This window comes from Geotrypetes seraphini, chromosome 1, assembly GCF_902459505.1.
Source record: "Geotrypetes seraphini chromosome 1, aGeoSer1.1, whole genome shotgun sequence".
Classification (NCBI taxonomy): Eukaryota; Metazoa; Chordata; class Amphibia; order Gymnophiona; family Dermophiidae; genus Geotrypetes; species Geotrypetes seraphini.
Genome location: NC_047084.1, coordinates 456,737,736 through 456,761,571, shown reverse-complemented (window position 1 = coordinate 456,761,571; position 23,836 = coordinate 456,737,736). Strand labels below are relative to the sequence as shown.

At 45.0% G+C, this 23,836-nt stretch overlaps 1 protein-coding gene across 3 annotated transcripts in view; it reads right to left on the bottom strand.

Annotated features, from left to right (window-relative positions):
- Positions 1-1,035: 1,035 nt before the first annotated feature.
- The window catches only part of PRICKLE3 (prickle planar cell polarity protein 3), an 80,659-nt gene continuing 57,858 nt past the window's right edge, over positions 1,036-23,836 (bottom strand). For 2 of the 3 annotated variants that reach the window (XM_033922107.1, XM_033922116.1), the window contains exons 7-9: positions 9,991-10,177; positions 7,152-7,778; positions 1,037-2,974 (exon numbers count right to left, since the gene is read on the bottom strand). In XM_033922107.1, the coding sequence (XP_033777998.1) occupies positions 2,313-2,974; positions 7,152-7,778; positions 9,991-10,177 (1,476 nt within the window). In that variant the 3' untranslated portion in view covers positions 1,037-2,312. Of the gene's footprint in view, positions 2,975-7,151; positions 7,779-9,990; positions 10,178-23,836 lie in introns of all 3 variants that reach the window. The other variant, XM_033922125.1, reaches the window with a different exon arrangement.

Here is a 23,836-nt window from a genome sequence, read left to right as displayed (position 1 = left end):
TAAAAAGAATGACACAGGAAACTGGATGGTTTCCAGTGGGGACAGGAACGATGATGAATTCTGTCACGGTGCCATTCTCTAGCTCAGCAGTAGGACAAGAGAGTGCTGTGTGAAGGTGGCCAGTGTAAGGAAGCAAGTGGGCGCAATGGTGCATTATCAACTTTAAAACAATATGTGCTATCCAGCACCACAATCGAGGGTATGAGAAAATTATGCAATATTTATTTATTACGTTTTCTATATTGTTCTTCCAGGGGAGCTCAGAATGGGTTACATAAATTTATTCAGGCATTCAAGCATTTTTCCCCCGTCTGTCCTGGCAGCAATGGGGGTATTGAATGACTTGGCCAGGGACACAGGCAGTGGCGTAGCGAGGGTGAGAAGCGCCCAGGGTGTTGGCACCTCTCCTCTGCCTTTGTCTCTAAGCCAAATTCTGGATCTTAGACAGAAAGCTGAAATCCAGATCCTCCAAGGTAACATTTTCAGAAATGCTCCCAGTTTCTCACCCAGGATCCAAGAGGCAGGCAGAGCTCTGAAGTCTCAATGCGTGGTTGAAACAATAGTGCAAGGATGAAGGATTTAGACTTGGGCAACCTTTTCCATGTGTCCGTTGGACAAGCCTGACCTTTTTTTTCATTCCCAGTCCTTGAGGGTAGGGTTACCATATGTCTGGCTCAGGCACTGACAGGAAAGTCGAAGCACACCCCTAAAACCCTAACCAAAATTGAATCTGATCCCTACTGGGCCAGGCCCCAACTTAACATCTCAGCCCCCCACCCCCAAATTGAACTGAACTAATCCAAAACCCTCCCCCCATACCTTTCATAGGAGCAAGAGGGATACATATTCTCTTCTGCCTCAGGACCCACTGCTGCCCGGTCACCGGTGAATCTTGGGATGAAATCAGAGGGGCCTAAGTACCATATAAGGAGAAAAACTCTTTATATAGTGCTAAGGCCTCTCAGTGTATCCTAGGATGAACTGGCCAGGGCACCGCCATTTTGGATAAGCAGGCCCTGAAGTAAGAGGGAATAGGCCTAGGGAGTAGGTATCCCTCCTGCTGCTATGAAAAGTATGGGGGGAGGGGCTCTTGTTCACATGGTCTGGGGAGAGGTAATGCTGTTGAGTTGGAGGTTTGACCTGGCCCTGCAGGAATCAGGGTTGAGTCCATTAGGCCACCAGGGATTTTTAATTTTAGCTGTGGAGGGGCGGGGGGGAATCAGGGTCAGAGTCGGATCCACTGAATCACAAGGAATATTTAATTTTTGGCTGAGGAGGGGAAGGATTGGGGTCAGGTCAACCAGGGATTTTATTTCTGTCTGAGAGGGGGGATCAGGTTGAGTTGGGGACTGGCCTGATCCGACCTGGCAGGGATCAGGGTTGGTTTGGGTGGGGTTTTACCAGAGATATTTTTTTAAGATAAGGTGGGGTCAGGGGTTTCCTGGACATACACACAAGAGTTGTGCTTATTGCACAGTTCTTGTGGACATGTCTTAGGAAGTTCTGACCCCATAAGTGACAAATGCTCTATACTAACAGCATGCATATAATTTGCATGCTGTTGAGGTTGAGCATTGGTCATTAAAAAAGACTGGTGTTTCTCCAGAATTGTAGAGGAACAGCGCCAGAAATTTGTGCATCTAGTCCTGGGTAACTTGGCATCATTGGAGCTACTCCCCTACCGGGGAGGAAGGGGGAGGTGTTATTTAATCCCACGATAGGCCAGTTTTATCCTGGTCTGTTTGTCTGTTTCATGCCTCCTGGTGTGAGGCTTTTACATAGGAACAACTGGTGTGTAGTAGCTGCAGCAGATTTAGAATGAGAGAGTACAGAATGAAATAAACTTTTATTATTATACTGTAAGTCTTTCTGTGATGCAGTTGCCAATATGCCTTCCCATATTTCTCACTTCCCAAGTGGTGCTACCTTTCGGCTGGTCAGTTTTCTGCCCCTTTCCTGAATGTACAAGATGGCTGCAGCAGAGCTTAGTTTGGTTGCTTAGCAATTACTGAAAGGTCCCACAAGCTGTTGCCTAAGTTCTGCTCAGAGGCCTTATCAGCCTACTCTAGCTCATCAAGGACGGGCTCAATCAGGCTTCTGAAACCCAACATTACTAGTCTATGAATGCAATAGACTAAAATTAGCCTCCACTAAGCTAACTCAGGCTAATAGCATTAGTGCTTCACTCTCTCCCATGGGTTTCTGGGTAATCTGGTGCTTGTAGGACCTGTAAAGGTTGTGGTTCAGGATTTGTGGAGGCTGTGTCGCTTTCTTTGGGGGCCTCACTTGCCACATAGTGACGGTTATTCTCTCTAAGACACAATGCAGTTTTTCTCTTTGCCTCTCCTTCGTCCATCTTGTCGTTTCCTGCCTCTTTTCCCTGCAGGAGAGACATTTATGGGAGTCCCCTGTTCTCCGCTGGCATTGTCGCGCAAGTGAGGGGGGACGGGGATTGGCTGCCCCATAAAGTATCCCTCCTCCTCTTCCTCAGAAGAAGAGGAGCAGGTAGAGCAAACGTCACTGTCATGGTGCTGTCGGTGGTAGGTGTTTGGAAAGATTGGTGTCAGTGCTGGTGGTCCTCCAGTTTCCTCATGTGGAGGCTGCCTCTCTCTCCGCCTCCGTCCCATTTTTGATCGAGGGTGCAGGTGTCCTTGACAAGGCAGGTGACTACTGCCCCCCATTCTGCGCTGCGGTGTCCAATCACTAGCAGGATGTGGCTGGTGCTGTCTTTCTCCTAGATAAGTTGGTGGCTCCCTAAAACTGACCCGTGCTGGTCCATGGCCAGAGCCCTCACCTTTGGAAAGCCTGCTCTCATTCAGATCAGGCTGCTGATTGTGCTTGAGCCGCAGGGAAGAGGAGAGGCGGGAGGAGGAAGGACATGGCATTGCCTCCGAGCCTTGCACTTGCCGTCTCAGTTCTGGCATAGATTGTCTCTGGGGTTCCCCTCGCTGAAACTGTCCAGGGTGATCATCATCTGGGTATAAAGAAAATTCAAAATGCCATCAGTCGTTCCACTCGTAGCTTCTACAGAGCAAAGGCTAGCAGAGACAAACAGTATATGGGGTGTGTTATTAACCAGCCTAATAGCTAACATTGCCACCACCTTCCCACTCCTACCACGTTATACTTGCAGTACCGTTACTCAATGTAGATTCCAGCCACCTATGCTCGCAGAACCAGTACTTGTACTGTCCACGCTGGCATCACATACATTCATATTACCATTATGCAGTGGCATACCTAGGCTATCTGATACCTGGAGTAGGTAAGTTAGGGTTATCAGATTTTCCAAATGGAAAATCCGGCCCCATGGTCCCACCATGCCCCGCTCAACCTGCACAAGCAACAACAGACGGCATTTGTGCATGCGCTGATGTAACACGATGACATCATGCATGTGATGTCACCGCATTGCATGCGTGAATGCCGTCCCAACGCTGCTCGTTGCCAAAAGCTTTTCAAAACCCAGAAAGAGTGCTGGGTTTTGAAAAGCCATCCAAATCCCTGGACATGTCCTCAAAAGGAGGACATGTCCGGGGAAATGGGGGAGGGGAGTTGAAAGGCACCCAATTGATTGCCTGTGATGGAGGGGAGGGAAAGATGCTGGGAATTTTCAGCTGGTGGAGCTTGGAGATCCCTGCCAGCCACATCACTATGAACATAAAATTTGCCATATTGAAACAGACTGAAGGTCCATCAAGCCCCATATCCTCTTTCCAACAGTGGCCAATCTAAGTCACAAGTACCTGGCAAGATCCCAAAAGAGTAAAACAAATTTTTTGCTGAATATCCTAGGAAAAAAGCAGTGTGTTTTCCTAAATCCATCTTAATAATGGCTTATGGACTTTTCTTTTAGGAAGTTATCCAAACCTTTTTTAAACCCTGCTAATTCCTTTCACCACATTCTCTGGCAATAAATTCCAGAGTTTAATTACACATTGAGTGCAGAAAATTTTCTCTGGTTTGTTTTAAATTTACTGCTTAGTAGCTTCATTGCATTCCCTCTAGTCCTAGTATTTTTGGAAAGAATAAACAAGCAATTCATGTCTACTCATTCCACTCCATTCAGTATTTTATAGACCTCTATCATATCTCCCCCGAGCCATCTCTTCTCCAGGCTGAAGAGCGCTAGTCATTTTAGCCTTTCCTCATAGGAAAGTCATCCCATTCCCTTTTATCATTTTTGTTGCCTGTCTCTGTACCTTTTCTAATTCCACTATATCTGTTCTGAGATGTGGTGATCAGAACTGCACACAGTATCTGAGATGTGGTCACACCATAAAGTGATATAATGGCATCCCCTTATTGTCTGAACCCAAGGTGTCACTCTTTGTACACAATACTCAAAAGAACTGGAAGAGAATCGCCACAAAAATTCAAAACAGTCAAACCAAAGAGTCGGGATAAAGAGATGCTTCCACTTAGGATGTCTATATTTTAAGTCTAAGAGCCTTCCTTAGGAGTCTATCACATGGCAAAACAAAACACAATGGTATTTCAGTTACTCTTAGAGTGATTGAAATACCATCGTGTGTTATTTTGACACATGATAGATAGACTTCTGAGGATGGCACTTAGTTGCCGAAACACTAGCCATGTAGAGTCCAGTATCATTATTGCTTATTTACTACTAGTTTTGACGATTAGACTTTAAATAAAGACATCCTGAGTGGAAACATCTCTTTACCCCAACTCTTCTGACTGGTCGCCCTTTGTAGTAATAATAATAATAACAGTTTATATACCGCAGGACTGTGAAGTTCTATGCGGTTTACAATAATTAAAAGATGTTACAGATTGAGTAGATTTAACAAAGTTAAGGGTTAGTGATTAACAGTTCTGGGGATCAGTAGACTGGTGCATGGGGACAGAAATCAAATCCGTCCCCACGCGTCTCTGCTGGAGTCAAACCTGTTCCCACAAGTAATCTCTTCCATCCCTTCCCATCCCCCCTAAACTTTAGAAGTAGATATTTCATTTAATTATGCTACAGAATTAAAGGCTCTGGTGGAGACCAATCTACAAATAAGCAAAGACGGTTCATTAATTTGGAAATATTAATTGTGAAGAATATACTCTGTAAATGGGTCTCTGCCAGAGCCTCTAATGTAAACATAAAATATCCATACTCCAGCTGAGAAGGACCCTCAAGGTATGTAGGCTGAAGACTTCCTCCAAAGATAGCGAAAACTCCCTTTTATCAAGCTTGACATGCAGCAGCAACATCCCTAAGCCACAAATACTGGCACCTCAGTGGCTTAAAGATTCTGCCATGACTGTTACCCTTGGTAGAAGGAAGTTCCAGCCACCTTTGGAGGAGGTCCTCAGCTGGCGGTGCTTGAGGTTTTCCACCTGCTACAGGAAGAGTCAGGGCCAATGTTGAATATTATGGTGCCCATAGCAGAAAATAAAGAAGGGTTTTCCGATCCTCTTTCCTCCAAGCTCCCCACCTGCCATTACTATCATGCTGACAGACCCTCACCAAATACAGAACAAGGGGTCACAAATTAGAAGCAAAATAAGTAGACAAAAATTGAACTGGGAACCCCAAAAAAGTTAACCTCATCTAGTACTTCAGCACTGCAGAAATAAAAACAGAAAATGCATTTTCTTTTCTATTGAACATAATACAAAGACATCTGCTATACACATTTCCCAAAGCTAACATATTTCAGTCAATAAATTCAAAATAATTGGGGTTTTTTTCACCATGAGATTTATTTTAACTTCAAGTTGGTTCCATTTTCTCTTTTTTTGCTTTCCCATCTTCTGCAAATTCTCCTTCAAGTGGCTGCTGTCCATTTGTTTTTTCCCTTCTCTCCTGTTTTGTTCCATTCCTTCACTACAACTGCCTCTGACACATTAACTTTTCCATTTAGCTCTTTCCTCCTTTTTTTCCTTTCTACCTCAGACCACCCAGATTTCATCCTTTTTCCCTTCTTGTCTTTACTTTTCAGCTTCCTAACAAATTTCCATCTTCCCCACTCTTCCATTCCCATCTTCAGTCCCCACCTCTACTGCCACTTCCAATATTTTTCCCTCTCTCATCCCTCCCCCTGCAGTATATTTTACCCCTCTCCACTAGTCCCATGCCCAACATGTCTCCTCTATCACCTGTCTCCAGCCCCATGTCACATCTCTCACTCCCTTCCTTCCACCACCATGTCAATATTTCTCCCTCTCGTATCCCTTTCCATCTCCATGCAGGATCTGTACCACTGTTCCCTCTTCACCACCACTTCCAACATTTCTCCCGTTTTCCCCATTCATCTCTACCTCACTCCTCTCCAACCACTATGTCCAACAATTTTCCTCTTTTTTCCTTTCCCCGTGTGAACCATCTCTCTTTCTCTCTCATTCACACACCCATGCCCAACAATTCTCCCTTTCTAATCCTTCCCCCACCTCAGCATCGCTTTCTCTCCCATCCCTCCATTCTGTGTCCTAAGTTTGCGTCCTCCTCCCTTCCTCCATCCTATGTCTGAAGTTTGCTCTCCCTCCCTCCCTCCATTCTGTGTTCTAAGTTTGTGCCCCCTCCCTCCCTTCTGTGTCTCAAAGTATCCGCTCCCTCTCTCCCGCCATTCTGTGTCCCAAGTTCACACCCCCTCCTTCCCTTCTGTGTCCCAACGTGCCCCATCCCTCCCGCGGGTGTGTACCTGTCCTCTGGCTGGCTCTAAGACATTGAAGTAGGCTTCCTACTCCTTCCTACCAGCAGCAGTTGCTCCTTCACAAAGCCGCAAGCAGCAATTCAATTCCTTTCTCCACGGCTGACACAGAAGCCTTCCCTCTGATGTCAGAGGGAAAGCTTCCGGGTCAGCCGCAGGCAGCATGTAGGAAGGAACTACTGCCCATGACTTTGTGAAGAAAAATGTGCATCTGGAAAGAAGAAAGCCTACTTGGACATCTGAGCCAGGAAACAGGTACACCGCGGAAGCCCTGCAAGAGATGCTTCCATCTCCAGGAGTCTATGGCTTTATCAACGGTTCTGTTCCTGTGAAGCTCTCTGACATGCATCCTGATATCACACAGTATAACTGACTTGTACACTTGCTGTCAGACACACTCACTGCGTTGGTTAATGCAGGTATGTGCTTTTTAGAGAACACTATGTTGTGGGCTCTCGGGGGGGATGGGAGTAAACTGATTCTCACCTGTTGACTGTAGGGCTTCAGGGCTGGTGGAGGTTCCCGTGGACTTTGTGTAGCACAGCAGTGATGCTCCTCCTGAGTTGTGCTGTGGTTCCGTGGCCCTGCTGTGATTTTGAAGGTCTCCACCACTTCCACAGACATGTGACACTTCATCAGAGAGCTCGCTGGAGTCATCTTTCAGGCAAGTGGGATTTCCATTTTCTGGTTGCAGGGATCTTACCCCTTCTCTCAGGTGAGTTGGGCACAGCTGCTCACCTGGCAAGGGTCTGTTGGAGACACTGCTCCAGCTGTGACGAGTGGGTCTAGGATGAGGGGGAGGGGCTACACTGCTGAAGGAGGCAGAGCGGGGGGGCCCTGGTACTTTTGCTAGAAGTGGCTGTGTGGAAATCCTCTTGTGCCCTGCACCGGTGCGCCGGCTCTCCCTTGGGTGCGCACTCTGAAAAGCTGAGTCACAGGAGTCAGATCCTGTAGGATCTTCACCTAGGCTGCAGGCCCTTGAGCAGAAAATCTGACCCTGCTTAGGCAGAAATGGCTTCCCCAGGAGGGGCTTTTGGCAGTGGGAACAGCTGAAACAGCGGTCTGTGGCATGCCAGTGCTGCCCCTCATATGTCATCTGCCCTTGGTCAATCCCTGAAAGAGGAGAAAAGGACACTACTTTAAGCTAGCATAATCAAGACTTAGTCCATCACACTCCACAACCTGAAAGCTGCATGAAATCCAGAGAGGTCAGCAGGATCCTTACTGAGTTTCCACCAAGCTGCACAGTAATGACACCTCCTGAAGACAACATCTCCAAGGGAACCCCCTGATGGCCAGAGACTGCATGTGCAACATGAGAGGTAAAGAGAAAGAACACTGGAGAGTACAGCACTAGGGGATTCAGGGCAGTGCTGCCCGATAAAAGGGAAACATTTTTGATTCAATTTGATTCAGCCTACTGAATCAATTTTTCAATTCGATTTGCTTTTCCTGCCTAATTGGGTGTTTCTTTTCAAACATCCTGGCGGGTTTATTTTATAGTCTCTTCACCCACCTTTCCAACCCCATGCCGGTGCTGTGGTGTAAACAAAATAAATAAACAAAAAAAAAAAAGAATTTTCCTCTCTATGTTAGGTTCTAGCACACGCTCACTGTCTTAACACCAGCTCTGGCAGGATACACATTTCACATGTGACATATTGTAATCACAAAATAGAAAATAAAATTATTTTTTCTACCTTTTGTTGACTGGTCATTTTATTATTCAAATCATGTTGGGCACAGGCTCTGGTTTCTGTTTGTCTTCTGTTAACTCGCTTGCCAGGGTCTCCTGCCCATTTGACATTTTCTTTTTTCTCTGTGCTCACCATCCATCTGCCATCTCTGTACCTTTCCTTCCACTGCCATATCCAATATTTATTTCCCACTTATTTATTTCCCACTGTCTACCATCTCTCCCTCTCTTTCTGCCTTGTGCCTTGGGTCAAACCTCCCTATTCCCCTCCATGCAGCATCTCTACCTTCCTCCCCTCTATTATCATGTGAAATATTTCTTTCTCTCTCTCTATGCACCTTCTCTCCCTGCCCTCCACCCTATGTCCAACATTTCTCCCTCTCTCTTCTCCCTCCCCTCCACCATGTGCATGTCTCCCTTCCCTCCACCATATGCAGGATTTCTCCCTCTCACCCCTTTCTTCCTCTTTGTTGCACTCCCTTCCTCTCCTCCACCCATGTCCAACAATTTTTCCTGTCTTTCCCCCCTGTGCAACAGCTTTCTGTCCCTCCCTCCTATCCCTGTGCGGTAGCTTTCCATCCCTCCCATCCCATTGTGCAGCACTTCCTAACCGACCCCCACCCCCACCCCAAGATCTGACATACCATCAGGTCTCCTAATGCAGCAGAAGTGGCAGTTGTGGATGGCTAACAGACGCAGGCTCTAAACAGGCTTGTTCGCAGCCTGCCCAGCCAGGGCTTCCCTCTGCCACATCATCAGTGACGCAGCAGAGGGAAGGCCCCGGCAGGGCAGGCCACGAACAAGCCTGTTCAGAGCCTGCATCTGTTAGCTCTCCACCAGCACTGCTGCTTTAGAACAGTATTTCTCAACTCAATCCTGGAGTACCCCCTTGCCAGTCAGGTTTTCAGGATATCAACAATGAATATGCATGAAAGAAATTAGCATATAAAGGAGGCCGTGCATGCAAATCAAGTTAATGCAAATTCATTGCGGATATCCTAAAAACCTGACTGGCAAGGGGGTACTCCAGGACCGAGTTGAAAAACACTGCTTTAGAAGGCCCTGGAGGTATGTCAGGCCTCACAAGGGGGGGTTGGGGGGGGGGAGAAACAAATCGATTCACCAAGCTCCTGCCACAAAATCTCCTGGTTGTTTTCCAAGTATGTTGAAGCTTTATACTCCTCCATGGACATCAGAGTCAGAATTATTAGAAGTGCCATCTTTACGTCATGGGAGGTTGAACGATTATAAGGAGCAGATATTTAAAGATGCAGCTCCTAAATATTGGAACTCACTTCCCATGCAGTTACATAGATCCTTGCCAGTACATTTTTTTTTTTTTTAGGAAACAACTAAAAGCCTTTCTGTTTCAACAGGCCTTTGGTTAAATGAGGTTGTGTTAGAAAAAGGTTATGTACGAGTTACCATCGTGTTTGTTTTATTGATTATTGTGGATGTTTTATTCTAAACAGCTCAGAATTGTAGATGTGGCGGTCTACAAATGTTTTAAATAAATCAATCTATGCAACCATCAGTAGCATAACCATTCTTGCTTTCAACATGTCTCCCCCGCCCTGACCCTTGCCTTCTACTAATGTGCACTGTACAGCTGTCATATCCCCTTCATACCAATATGCAGCCCGCAGCTGTCACAGTATTCTGCGTAGAGCGATTCATAGCAGTGGCAGCAGTAGGGTCGGCTCTCTCTCATGACATATCGCTGTCCTCCCAGTGTTGTCTCACACTCAAAGCAGCTGAAATGTCGCATATGCCAGTGGCGTCCTTCTGCCTCAGTGCATTCATCGGCAAAGATTATCTGGGAGGTGTGAGAAAGAGGTAAAACTGTAAAACCATTCCCAACCTGAAGATCAAATTGTGATAACCCTCCCCACTCCTTCCATCCCCCCAAAACCAGACAAAGACCCAGCTTACTTCAATAGCCCTTAATATGCAGTGAAGGGGCTCAGTTTGTGAATTGGAGCAGTGATTCCAAAGCCTGTCCTGGGAAACCCTGGCCAGTCAGGTTTTCAGGATATCCACAATGAATATACAGGAAATAGATTTGCAAACCATGGAAACAGTGTATGCCAATCTATCTCATGAATATTCATTGTGGAAATCCTTAAAACTTGGCTTGGACAGGCTTGGAAATCAGTGGGTTGGACAGTAATGTGCTTCCAGCAGCACCAGCTGCTGAGAAGGGGGGGGGGGGGGTGAAACAGTTCAGAGAAATCTGGAAAACCAGAGTTCAAATTCCATTTCTCCAGCTAACACCTCTTGTGACCTTGTGCAAGTTTCTTCGCCCTCCATTGAAAACTTTTGTATTGTGGAATAAAACACTAAAACACGGATTGTAAGAAGAGTAGAATGCTATGGGTAACAGCTATTTATTGAGGTCTTTTATATAGTTAATGAGTGGATTTGTTAATGTGGGTTGAAATTAGATGATTAGTATATTGGGATGGGTCCTATGGATGTGATGGTATAATAACATAGTAAATGATGGCAGATAAAGACCCGAGTGATCCATCCGGTCTGCAAAGCCATACATGCTCCATAAATTAATTATTTAGTTTAAATGGTCCTTTTTCTTAGATATTCCTGGGCCTGAAACCCGGAGCCCTGCCCAGTAGTGTACTTAGGTTCCATCTACTGGAGTCTCCATCAAAGCTCACTCCAGCCCATCTTAACCATCCCAGCCACCGAAACCCTCCCCTGCCCGTCCTCAACTGAATGTTCATGTACGCGGGACAGGCTGTGCAAGCCTGTCCAGTACTGGCCTTAGTTCCTTCAATGTATACCCATTATTTTCTGATTAGAGATCCTCTGTGTTCTTCCCATGCTTGTTTGAACTCTGTCACCGTTTTCTTCTCCACCACCTCCCTCGGGAGCGCATTCCACGCATCAACCACCCTCTCCGTAAAGAAGAATTTCCTAACGTTACTCTTGAATCTACCACCCCTCAACCTCAAATTAGGCCCTCTGGTTTTACCATTTTCCTTTCTCTGGAATAGATTTATAGTAATTCTCTAGAATAGTATAATAGTAATTGTTGTTGCACAATGAGATTAAGTTTGTATTAAGTTATTACAATGTTATACAATGTTATATAATTACAATGTTATACAATGTTATACAATGTTATATAATTACAATGTTATTAAGTTTGTAACTTGTTATCATGAGCTGTTTTTAGAACTGTAAACCGCTATAGCGCTTTGGTTTTTAGCAGTATTCGTTTAAAAATTGGCATCCGTTTGATATTTTTTATGTGGTTTGTTTTATACCTTAACCACCATGGACCCCTGAGGAAGACGTGTTATCCGAAACACGGACCGTGTCGGGTCCCTTGATTGGCTATAAGGTTCTATATGTTACTGCATTTTTTCTATTATTAAACAACGCCTGCATCTTGTACATCATCTGCAGTTTGTTTGTTGTTTTTTGCCTGCTGTTTGTTTCACTGCAGACCACGTTGGATCTTTTTGGCTTTGTATAGTTCCATTCATGCATTATGTCTGGGCTTCCGTGCAGGCTTGTTTCTCAAAATGATAAAAATCATTTAAAAAAAAAAGTATGACCTGTAGGCAGCAATTAAGAGAAGTCAAAAAGCAGACTGAAATAGAAAAGTTTTCAGTTCTGATCAGAATTCTCAGTATGAATTAATCGCTCAAAGGAGTGAGATAGAAAATGCTGATTTGCCTGTCGGCTCCCATTCTATAGAAATAGGTGCCTGTATAATGCTTAGTTTTAATGTGGATGGGAAGTACAGTTGAATGCATAAATTTTCAAATACTAAAATGTACATGGGTGTTTTAGCAATTTAGGTGTGAACACATACATTTGTTCTACTGCTGGCCCAAGTGCTCATGCCCAAGTGGTCACAGCTTCTGGCGGTATAGCAGTTAGGTGTTATCCTTGATAAAGCTACCATAGCGAAACATGTTGATGTAACAATCCCTAGCCAGAGACCACACGATAAAGCTAAGTAATATGCTTATAAATGAAGCTAAGTAATATGCTTATAAATTAATGTTTAAGTCAGAACTAATCTATAAATTAAATATACAAAAGCAAAGAGAAAATTAACAAGTCTTAATATAACTAATAAACAAGGACCCGATGACGAGTTGACACATAAAGCTTGGAGCAATGAGATCTAATTGAGCTCCAAGTGGTACCACTGAGGATCCTGGAAGAACATAAGGAAAAAACTTGAATACGTAAGGGCATATAAACGGTAGCTAAGCTTTTTTCTACCGTTTAAGGTATCTTCTTGACTAATTACCCTTGTGAAGATTGTCGATTGTGTTGCTGCATGCCTAAATTAGAGGCATTTATCTTACCTGTTATGCTATAATACTATAGAGGAAAGTAGGTGCCCCCTTTCCTTTTACAGAATAGGTGCCAGTACAATAGGTTTGTCCAGAATAACCTTAAGTTGGAAAAACTTTGCAAATTAAAGTTTTCCCATAAATATGATTGTGATTGATCAGAAAATTATTTTTTTTTTTAAATAATTTTTTTAAAAAATTATCCTGGGGTCCTTCAAAGCCACCGACTATATAAAGCTCCTTTTTTCTTAAAATGTTCTATGAGTTTTGCTTAATAAATCAGTACAGAAATAACACTAGAGTCTCCGATATGCTTATAACAAGTAGGGTCAAATTCCTTAGAACCCCACTAATAAATTGTCACAACCACAGAAGAAAACAAAAAAAAACATTCTCCTGTCATCAAATAATGCTAAAAATACATTTTATGTCTTCAATATCTGCACTTTGGGCTCCTTTTACTAAGGTGCGCTAGTGTTTCTAGCGCACACAGGAAATGACCGTGCGCTACGCTTCTAGAACTAACGCCAGTTCAATGCTGGCGTTAAGGTCTAGCACGCGCGGCACTGTAGCGCGCGCTATTCCACGCGTTAAAGCCCTAACGCGGCTTACTAAAAGGAGCCCTTTATTGTGAAAAATAACAGAAATTTAACATACTTCGCTAATAGCTGAACATGTGCACTTTGGAGTTCCAAACACTCAAGCATTCAGTGTCTTCTTGAGATAGTCGGGATAAAGCCTGCGATGCCGAGTGCTTCTTTGAAACACTGACTGTTTGCATGTGCATTCCTTGGAACTGCATTTGCCACCGTTCCACCGCCACATTTAGGGCTCCTTTTACGAAGGCGCGTTAGGGCCTTAACACATGGAATAGCGCGCGCTAATCTGGTGCATGCGTTAAACCCTAATCTGGTGCATGCTAGCATACCTTCATAAAAGGAGCCCTTACTGTACGCTTTGGGTCAGATTCAGCTGCTGTCTGCATAGCTTTAGCTATTGCCATGCCATATTAGGTGTAAATCTGTTTTATTGAATTATCAAATAACCAACCAATATACAGTCACACAGGAAAAGATCAAATACAAAGTAAAAGAACACCCCCGCCTACCAACCCTCCCTCTCCCTCTGCGAATAGCTACTCCACAAACCAAACAAAATGAGCAAGTCAATTCAATAATCGGCTTCTAGCAGTAGGTGTCAAAGTAGAACAAAAAGGCAACCAACATCGAAGAAATAAAGTGCCCTGTCTAGAGTCCATGTCAAAAATAGCCTGGCGCTCATACCCCACCAAGTGGATCATCTGGGTCCTCCAGTGGGACATCGTGGAGATATGCGGAGTCAGCCAGCATTGAAGAATAGTCTTAAGTCCCATAAAGATCGCTTTTTGAACAAATGCAGCAGCGCCTGGCCGAACCAGTACCAGAGAAAGTTTCAAAGTAAAAAAGAAAGGTGTCAGTGGGTGTCCAGGTGCAGTTCCACAAAGATTTGATCTGGAAACACAGACGTCGCCAGTATGCCTGAATACCCGGGCATAACCAAAACATATGTCACAAAGTTGCCCTGGGAGCGGCACATTTAGGACATCTATCTGATGAACTGATATGAGCTCTGTAAGCTCTTACAGGCGCAAAATAAGCTCGAACCAGGAATTTGTAATACCGTTCCCTCTCTGCCGCCGAAACCAATAGATTATTCCCCAGCTTGATACTCCGCTTCAACATGGTGTCAGGAACTGGCAGCTGTAAATCCTGGGTCCATTTTGTCGCCAGAGTCTCATAATCCAGATCGCCAGCCAACTCCTGCAAAAATCGGTGATGAAAACGTAATGGAGTAGGCACCTACGCAGTCAGACAAAAGGATTCCGGCAGCTTCTCCTGAATTTCCTCAGTCAAAGCCAGGTTGGGGGAGAGATTGTACATAATGCAATAGCTGTCGATAGTAGAACTAATCCCCAGCCGAGAAACGAGAGGAGTCCTGTAACATCTGAAAGGATTGCATCGTTCCATCAAACTGCAGTACTTGAGACAAATAAAACCCTTTCCTAGACCACAGAGAAGACGATCCAGACTCATGCAAGGGAGAAAGTCCCCATTGCCTGTAATAGGCAGACACGGTGTCACATCAAACCGAATGCTCAATTGCATATTGCAATGCCATATTAATATAGTATACTAGGTTTTTAGCCCTTTACATTAACGGGTGGTAGCAGCCTTTTTTTATCCCCCCTGTCCAGCAACACCCCCCTTCTCTGCTCCCACTGTCTAGCAGTAGGCCTTTTCCCTTACTTTTACCTTCCCCTGTCTAGCAGCACCCCTTCACTGCTCCCCCTGTTCAGCAGTAGCCGTTCTCCATTGGTTTTACCTCCCCCCTGTCCAGCAGCACCTCTTCCCTGCTCCCCCTGTCCAGCAGTAGCGCTTCTCCCTAAATTTTACCTCCTCCCTGTTCAACAGCACCCCTTCCCTGCGCCCCTTCCTTTTACCTTCCCCCTGTCCAGCAGCACCATTTCTTCCAAATTCCAGTGGTCTCTCCCTATCATCTGGATCATCGAGCCCTCTCCTCCAATTCCCATTGCCGGGGTGCCTGCAGCGCCGCCTTATGTGGAGCTATCTCCAACGCTCACACTCTCTCCCTGTCCTCCTGCTCCAGGGTGCTCGATTTCCCACCCCCCCCCCCACCCAAAACGGATGGGGGCAGGTGAGGGAGAAGAGGGAGTTCGAGACACCAGGGTGAAGAGGAGGAGGGAGGGATAATGAGTTAGAGTTGACTGCACGAATGCATGCTGCAGTCCTTCGCTTCCTGTTCGTCTCCGTGGGCATCGTGTTTTGGTTTTTTTTCGTGTAGGCCGGCATTGTTTATTTATTTATTTATTTTCGTTGAGGCCGGCTTCCAACCACCGCTCAAACAGCCGCACGCGCAGCAAATGGAACACAGTCACGGAGGCACAAATCACGGAGGCAGGGATCACGGCGTTGCAAGTGTGCAGGCGCGCTTAGGGTTTTGTTATAGAGGATAGTAGACGAAGGCAGAGAAAGATCTGCTCGGTCTATCCTGTCTGCTCCACAAGTGAAACTGATAAGGTGAGATATGATACTACATGTGCACCCTGGAACTTGATTAATCCTTGCCAATTTCATGGAAGTCTTGTCATCACTGGCTTCTGTGTTCAGCCACGACCAGGGCACATACCGTTTTTCAATCTAATCACCGCTAAACTGGATTAGTTCAATGCCTTCCTTATCGGATGCCTTAGCTGCTGCTATGATAGTTGCTGACTGCACGGCTTTGGCAGGATCATCTGATTGTTTTTTTACAGCTCCATTCTGGCTCATGATGGTATCTACCTTTTTTAGAATTTATTCTGCTGCAGTTGTTTTAAGATCCTATTTGGCATTTTTTTTTTTTTTTTGCCACTTTGATTCCTTTAGACTGGAAATGTTCATAGATCTCATCTTGCCAGAAGTTCTCAAAAATTAAAACTTACATTTCCCTCTCTCAGTGGTAAAAACAGAACCTTTAAGAGATTCGGGGCTCCTTTTACTAAGGTGCGCTAGTGTTTTTAGCGCACACACAAGATTACTGTGCGCTAGCCGAAAAATTACTGCCTGCTTAAAAGGGGACGGTAGCGGCTAGCGCGCGTGGGGCATTTTAGCGCGCGCTAAAACCGCTAGCGCACCTTTGTAACAGGAGCCCTTAGTCATTCTGTTGTTTTTAAATTAACCGAATTTTGGAATGCTTTACCGCTTACATTAAGAAGTTTAGGTTCTTTTGCTTTATTCCGGAAAGTTCTGAAAATTTTTTTTGTTTGCTAAACATTTTGGAAATTATCGATTTCAATCTACAGTCTATATAATGCGTCAAGGTATATATTGGATCCTCCCCGAGCTCATGGAAAATCTTCCAGACTGGTTATGGTTGGAATGGAAACTCCTGTTTTCAATGAGATTGTGTCACATTTTAAGTAGGATGTATAAGGACAATAGAATTTTATTAGATACTTGGCAGACATTAAAATAATTTAACACCTTTTCTGATTCATAAATCCACCTGTCAGTCCCTTTGGCTGAACTCCAAGATTCAAATTGGCGGGTTTAAGATCCTCTGGAAGTATTGGATGCAGGCGGGTATACATATTCTGGATGATGTAGTATTAGATGGGAAGATGCTCGACTTTTCACGACTGCAACACACATTTGGTATTGCTAAGTCTCAAAGTTATAGATGGTTGCAGTTGAAGCAAGCCATTCAGAAGGGGTTCCCTGATTGGCGAAATCTTAAAAATCAGTATAGTTTGCCGGTCCTATGCTTCCAGACAGATTTCCTAGGGCATCAGGCCGCCCAGTGGTACAAATTAATATCTGAATTTTTGAATAAGAAACTAAAGACTGGTCTTCGTGACATTTGGAGCATTGAGATAAAGTAGCAGATTTCTGCGTCTCAATGCCCACCAATTTGGACTTGGAGGATGAGATGTACGGCGTCTGCATCTATGAGACAAGCATGGTTTTTCTTGTTACATAGATCTTTTTGGACCCCTGTTCATTTACAGAAATTGGATAGTTCTAAGTCTAACAGATGCTGGCACTGTCATCTCGATGTAGGGACATTGGATCATCTACTGTACTATTGTCCCTTGATACTTAAGTTTTGGAGATCCATTTGGGGTCAAGTGAATAAAATATTGGAAAATCCAGTGGCATTAACATATGATACCGTGCTATTTGGCACGTTAATGAGGACTAAAATCCAATATCTTCCCATAATAATAAACTTCTCTTTATCATGACGGGAGTTGCCATACAACTTATTTTGAAGAACTGGAAAAACTGGGACTAGTTAAACTATAATTTCTGGTGGGAATCTTTATGCCACATTTTAAAAATGGAACGTATGATTGCCATACAGCAGGAACATTATAGGAAATTTAAGGATGTTTGGAAACCATTTACAAAATTCTGTAAGGAGTGATTGTTGATTTTGTCCTTTGAACATACACGTCCAGGGTGGGTGGGAAGGGGGTGGGAAAATACTTTTAATTTAATTATGGTTAAGTGCAATTGGATATATAGAAGGGGGGAGGAATCATGTATTTGTTATGAAATATAATTTGATTGAATTTAAGTGCTGTTAAAGTGTAAAATGTCTGTATAATATGTTGCACTTATTTTAAGCTTTAAAATGAATAAAGATATTTAAAAAAACAAACTAGTTCAGTCTACTTTTTCTTGTCATATTTATGTATTATGTTTTATATTATTGTAAACCGAGTCGAGCTCCTCTTGGTTGATGACTCGGTCTATAAAACTAAGTTTTAGTTTAGTTTAGTTTAGTTTAATCAGAATGTTTGATTTGATCAGTTGCTTGGTATCTTTCTAGTCTTAAATTTTATGCAGACCTCCATCGTTTTGATACCATTGAACAAAAAATGTTGTCTGACGTGATCCAAATATAAAACTAAATTATGTTAAATCCCACTTTTAAAGCCTTAAAACTCTAGCTCCTAACGGAAATTTGACATTTGTGTCTTCTCTGGGGCAAACAGGCTACCAAATGTCCATACATCATATACACTGCTTTGTCTCTCTAAACCATCTACAGCAGGGATCTCAAAGTCCCTCCTTGAGGGCCGCAAGCCAGTCGGGCTTTCAGGATTTCCCCAATGAATATGCATTGAAAGCAGTGCATGCACATAGATCTCATGCATATTCATTGGGGAAATCTGAAAACCCGACTGGATTGCGGCCCTCGAGGAGGGACTTTGAGACCCCTGATCTACAGTATTTGCCTGGGAGCTAGGGTCAGCAACCGTAAAGCTCTAAAATCCAATGTGAGTGTTCTATATATTATATATGGCTTCACCTCATGTTAATTTTTTCATGTAAGACAAACATTTCATTCTGACCTGCTGTTTGTCCAATGACAGATCCAGACCTCAGAGACTGGTCATTACCACCGATATTTCTATCTTCTCCAGTTCCACCAATCCTACCAACCTTTTGCAGAATCCTACATACAAAGAGCTCTATGATCCTTGTAACTTCCTCTTGACCAAGATATCTCTTCTTTCTCCTCCCTCTGAGACCAATGATAAGGGGAAACCAGCAAGCTCATATTGCCCAAGGATAGGAAACACCATTACACTCTAGTCAAAGGGACTAGTATCTTCTATAATTTACCTAAGAAAAATATTTTGTTCAGGTAGTCTTTGACCTGCAGGTCCTATACGTTTAATAATAATAATAATTTTTTATTTGTATACCGCAATACCACAAGCAGTTCAGAGGAAGAGACTGTGCATATACAGTGATGATACAGAGAATATTGTCAAGTACATTGGTAACAAATTTCAATTACATTAGTGAGCCGAAAGAGGTTAGATATAACCGGAAATATGTCGGAGATATGTCGGAAATATGTCGGAGGTAATGCAGTGATATGGCAAGGTAGGAAGGAGTCAGAGAAATTTATCAAAGAGATAGGTTTTAACTGATTAAGATTTCCCTATCGGTGCTTCCAATCACCCAAATGGCATTTATTTACCTTGGTGTCAACCCTGGTCTTCATGACATAACAGATCCTGCTTTCTCTGCTACCAGATTTAGAGCTTCTTACTCAAATAAGGTCCTTTCCTCTATAACCCTATTTCTTGCATTTTTCATTCTGCAACTCAGATAGTGAGCTTTGTGTGTGCCATAACTCCAGTTGAATAGAATGGTTGTTGAGGGATCACCTGATATGCCTACTGTTGGTTTTCGTGCTTTTGTCCTTTATCCTTCAGTCATGTTTACTATCTTCTTTTTTCCGTGCTTTATGGTAATGCTCTCTTAACCACTTTGATCCTTCACATTTCTTACAATAGCAATATTCCGCTGCATCTTCATTCAGCCAGAAAGAATTCACAATCCATACTTTTAAGAAGCCCTCAATTTCCATTTTAGTTAAATTGTAGGCTCTTAGAAATCTCCACGATTGTTGACTTCCTGGCCTTCCCGTACCAAGCAAGTCTCTTGTTAACTTGCTTCTGGGGTATATTCCTTATCCCCTTACAAGCAGGCAGGATGGACTTTGACACCCAAAGACCAACAAATTTCAGCTATTTGGATATAAAGACCACACACTCCAAACAGAAAAGTAGAACTCGTCTCTCATCTAGAAGTGACCAAACACCATAGCGACCTCCTGACTTCCTCCACCTGCTACAATCTAAATTTCCTAGTCACTGCCGTAGCTAATCTGCCCTGCCATGGCAAAACAAAGCAAGTGCTTCAATAAACATATGAACTTGCTGCTTTTTGCCATTGCAGGGCAGTATCATACGCTCACTGACTGGCTCTTGGAACATATTCATTCTCTGCCAACAAGCAAACAGATTACTTCCGTTGCCAAATAGTCCTTTGAATGGCATTCTTTCCTAGGCATGTCATCAATCCCACAATCCACTCCTGGTACACTGCCCCGCCTCTGCGCCTCCAGTAGCTGTCTTGATTTGATGTGCCAAACACTCTGGCCTGTTTCTTTCCATAATTGTCTTTACTCAGTCTTGTGCTTGGCCTCCTCAGTGCAGCTTCATCCTAACACAGTCTGCTGCCCAGGCAGTAAAAGGTAAAGCCACACTTGGCTACATAAAGCCCCTACACAGCCCTTTGCATAGGCCTCACCAGTGTACAGCTTTCTTTTTTTTTTTTTTTTTTAATTGTCTTTATTAACAACTAGTGTTTAAGCCCGTTAGATTAACGGGTGCTAGATGTCTCCTGCTTTTGAACTTGGGCAGGGGCAGAGGCAGAGCCGGGGCGGGAGGGAGTGACGGTGGGAGAGCAATTTCAAAGCCTCAGCAGCGGCGGCTCCTTGACCAATCCGCGCTTACAACGTCCCCACACTTGCGGTCTGGCTGGATCCCCCACCAAAGCCCTTTGCAGCGGCAGCCCCTCCCGCATCCGTCCCCACGTCCCAAGCCTCTCCAAAGACCGGCTCCCACGAAAATGGTACCCCTCTGTCCAAAGCCGTGGCAGCAGCCTCCCTCAAGACACATTTCAAATCTGACATATTGTAATCACAAAACAGAAAATAAAATTATTTTTCTTACCTTTTGTTGTCTGGTCATTATTCATATCATGTAGGGGTCCCAGGCTATGGTTGGCTTTTGATAACTCGCTTGCCAGGGCCCCTTCTTTCTTCTTCCCTCCCTCCATCCCGGCAGCTGAAGACAGGCACCTCCCCCCAGTGGTCTGAGACAGGAGGGAGCAGTTAGGAGAGGGTCTGAGGGCAAAGAGGGGCTCAACAGCGCACAACCACCTTTCCTTCCCTCCCTCCATCAGGTGCAGTGCAGCTCCACCAATGTTAAAAGGAGCCGCGTCGAAATCGGAGGCCTGCCACTGCCGTAGCACATTCCCCTCTGCCTTGGTCCCGCTCCTTCTCTGACATATGGGACCGCGGCAAAGGGAACGTGTTACGGTGGCGGCAGGGCTCCAATTTCAAAGCAGCTCCTTTTAACATAGGCGGAGTTGAACTGAAGGGAAGGAACGGTGGGGCCGGGTGAGGAAGGCCGCCTGCTAGGTAGGGGGACAACAATGGCGCTTATGCTCAAGCCCCCGCCGCAGCTCCTCTCTCGATCCTGGTGCGGTTCGAGAGAGGAGTCGTGGCGGCGGCTTGAACATAAGCGCGATTGTTGTCCCCCTACCTAGCCGCGAGGCTGCGGCGGGGTTTCCATGGCAACCCGATCGCGGATCTCAGTGTAGGGCCGGGTCTGGCGGCGCCGTGTAGGGCGGAGGCGGGACCTCAGCACTGCACCGCCGGGCGGCTCACGCCGCCGGCCCCCAGGAGCTCGAGGCCGGTTGCGGACATGCCTGGCGTGGCATAGTGCAGGAGGAGTGATCGGTGGCGCGAGGTAGAGAGCAGGTGATGACAGTGATTGGTGGCGCAAGGTGGAGAGCAGGTGATGACGTAAAACGCGCGCATGCGCACTAAAAAAAACGGGACAGCTCAGGGAACACGTTTTTTTTTAGTGCGCATGCGCGGCCTAGCATTTTATTATATTAGATTGCAAAGGGAACATACAACCGGGATCAGAGTAAGCATAAAAACATAGCAGACAGAAAAATAGCACTTGAAAACTATGACAGCAAATGTTGCACAGTACAAGAACCCAATGGGAGTATGCCCATCACAATTGACATTTTGAAATACCAAACCCCCCAATCAAACCCACCCAAACCTCAAGCACTCGGCCTCAGACCACAACAATTGTTGTCTGATTGTTGTGGTCTGAGTGTGCAGCTTTCTAATCCTGCTTGTCCATGGAGAAAAAGATGTTACTTGCCTGTGTTAGGGGACCTCCAGACAAAGCTGCCTTCCCTCCCCTTTAGGTCTGCTTACAGCTGGTGAACACACTAGAGAGGAAATTGGTGGGCACAGTTGTTGGGGCCAGCCAACACATGCTCAGAAAGATCTTTCTGGGCCTTTATGAACTTTTATTATTATTTTATCAGGTATCACTTATCAAGTTTACAATCAGGTACTCAAGCATTTTCCCTATATGTCCCGGTGGACTCACAATCTATCCAACGTACCTGGGGCAATGGAGGATTGAGTGACTTGCCCAGAGCCACAAGGAGCAGCCCAGGGTTTGAATCCACAACCTCAGGGTGCTGAGGCTATAGCTCTAACCACTAGGAACTCCTTCCTCCTTTAGGAGACCTAATCCAGCAATGGTGCTGCTGGATGATGTTATCAGTGTGTGGCCGATTTAGGCCCAGATTCACTAAAGATAGCGACTCAGTCGCTGTTGGCCGATTTTCAAACAGGCGATTGATTCACTATCAAGTTTGCATGCAAATGATTTGCATGCAAACTCACCGACTCAATCACTCAGTGAGCGATTGAGTCGGTGCAGAGCCCTGACAGTAGTGATGGGAGAAGCAGCCTCCTGTCACTACTGTGAGGGCTTCTGCCAGGTTTAAACAAAAAAAAAAAAAAGTATCACATAGTTATTTTACGCGTATTATACACGCAAAATATCTGCCCAATAAAAAAAATGAAAAAAGGCCCCCTCCACAAAGCGCTCCCTCCATCCCCACCAATGCCAACAAATGGCAGGAGGGATCCCACTCCCTCCTGTCACCATACGGGCCCCCTGCCTGCCGCCGAACTATTAAATAGGGCAGGAGAGATATTCACTCCCTCCTGCTACCAGACGCCCACCGCTGCTAATGAATGGCAGGAGGGATGTCCATTCCCTCCTGCCAGCAGAGACCACCCTCCCTCGGCTCCCCCTCCTTCCTGTTACCTTTAGTTGGGAGCAATACGAGTCCCTCCTGCTCCTCCAACAGCCAACGCTGTCTGCAATGCAAGCCTTAGCCTTATCTCCTTCCCCTTGTATCTGGGATACAGAGGGAGGCTATGGGAGTCCTTGACTGGCTTAGACGCCTAAAGCCCTGCCCAAGGCAAGGGGCTTGAGGCATCTGAGCCAATCAGGGCCTTAGGCCCCTCCTCGTACATCAGATGATGTATGGGGAGGGGCCTAAGGCCTGCATTGCAAACAGCAGTGGCTGGTGAAGGAGTTCCTCCTGCTCCCAACTAAAGGTAACAGGGAGGAGGGGGGTCAAGGGAGGGTGGTCTCCACTGGCATTAAGGAGTGGGCATCCCTCGTGCCATTCGTTGGCGGCGGTGGGTGTTTGTCTTCATCGACAGCGGGGGAGGGGGTGCATATGGTGGTAGAAGGGAGTGGGCATCCCTCCTGCCATTTTTTTTGGTTTGGGGAGGGAGGGGGCTTTGTCGTGGGGAGGGCTTTTCTTTTTTTTTTTTTTAATTGGACAGATATTTTGCATATGTAATATACGCAAAATATCTGTGCCATGAAAAAAACAAAAACCGGCAGACCTGTAAAATCCGATGCAAAATAGACAAACAAATGTTAGTAAATCAATCGCTTGGCTATTTTGCATGGGGTTTTACAAATTTTCATAGCCGGATCAGAAAATGGGCGATCAAGGAGGAAAACACGCGGTGGGCCGTTTTGTGAATCGGGTTGGTTAGCAGTGATCATTGCTAAATCTGTGAAAACAGGTTTAACGACAATTGCTGGCTTCAGTGAATCGGGGCCTTATTCTGTTATCTATGAAGAACCTCTATTATCAGTAAGTAACCTC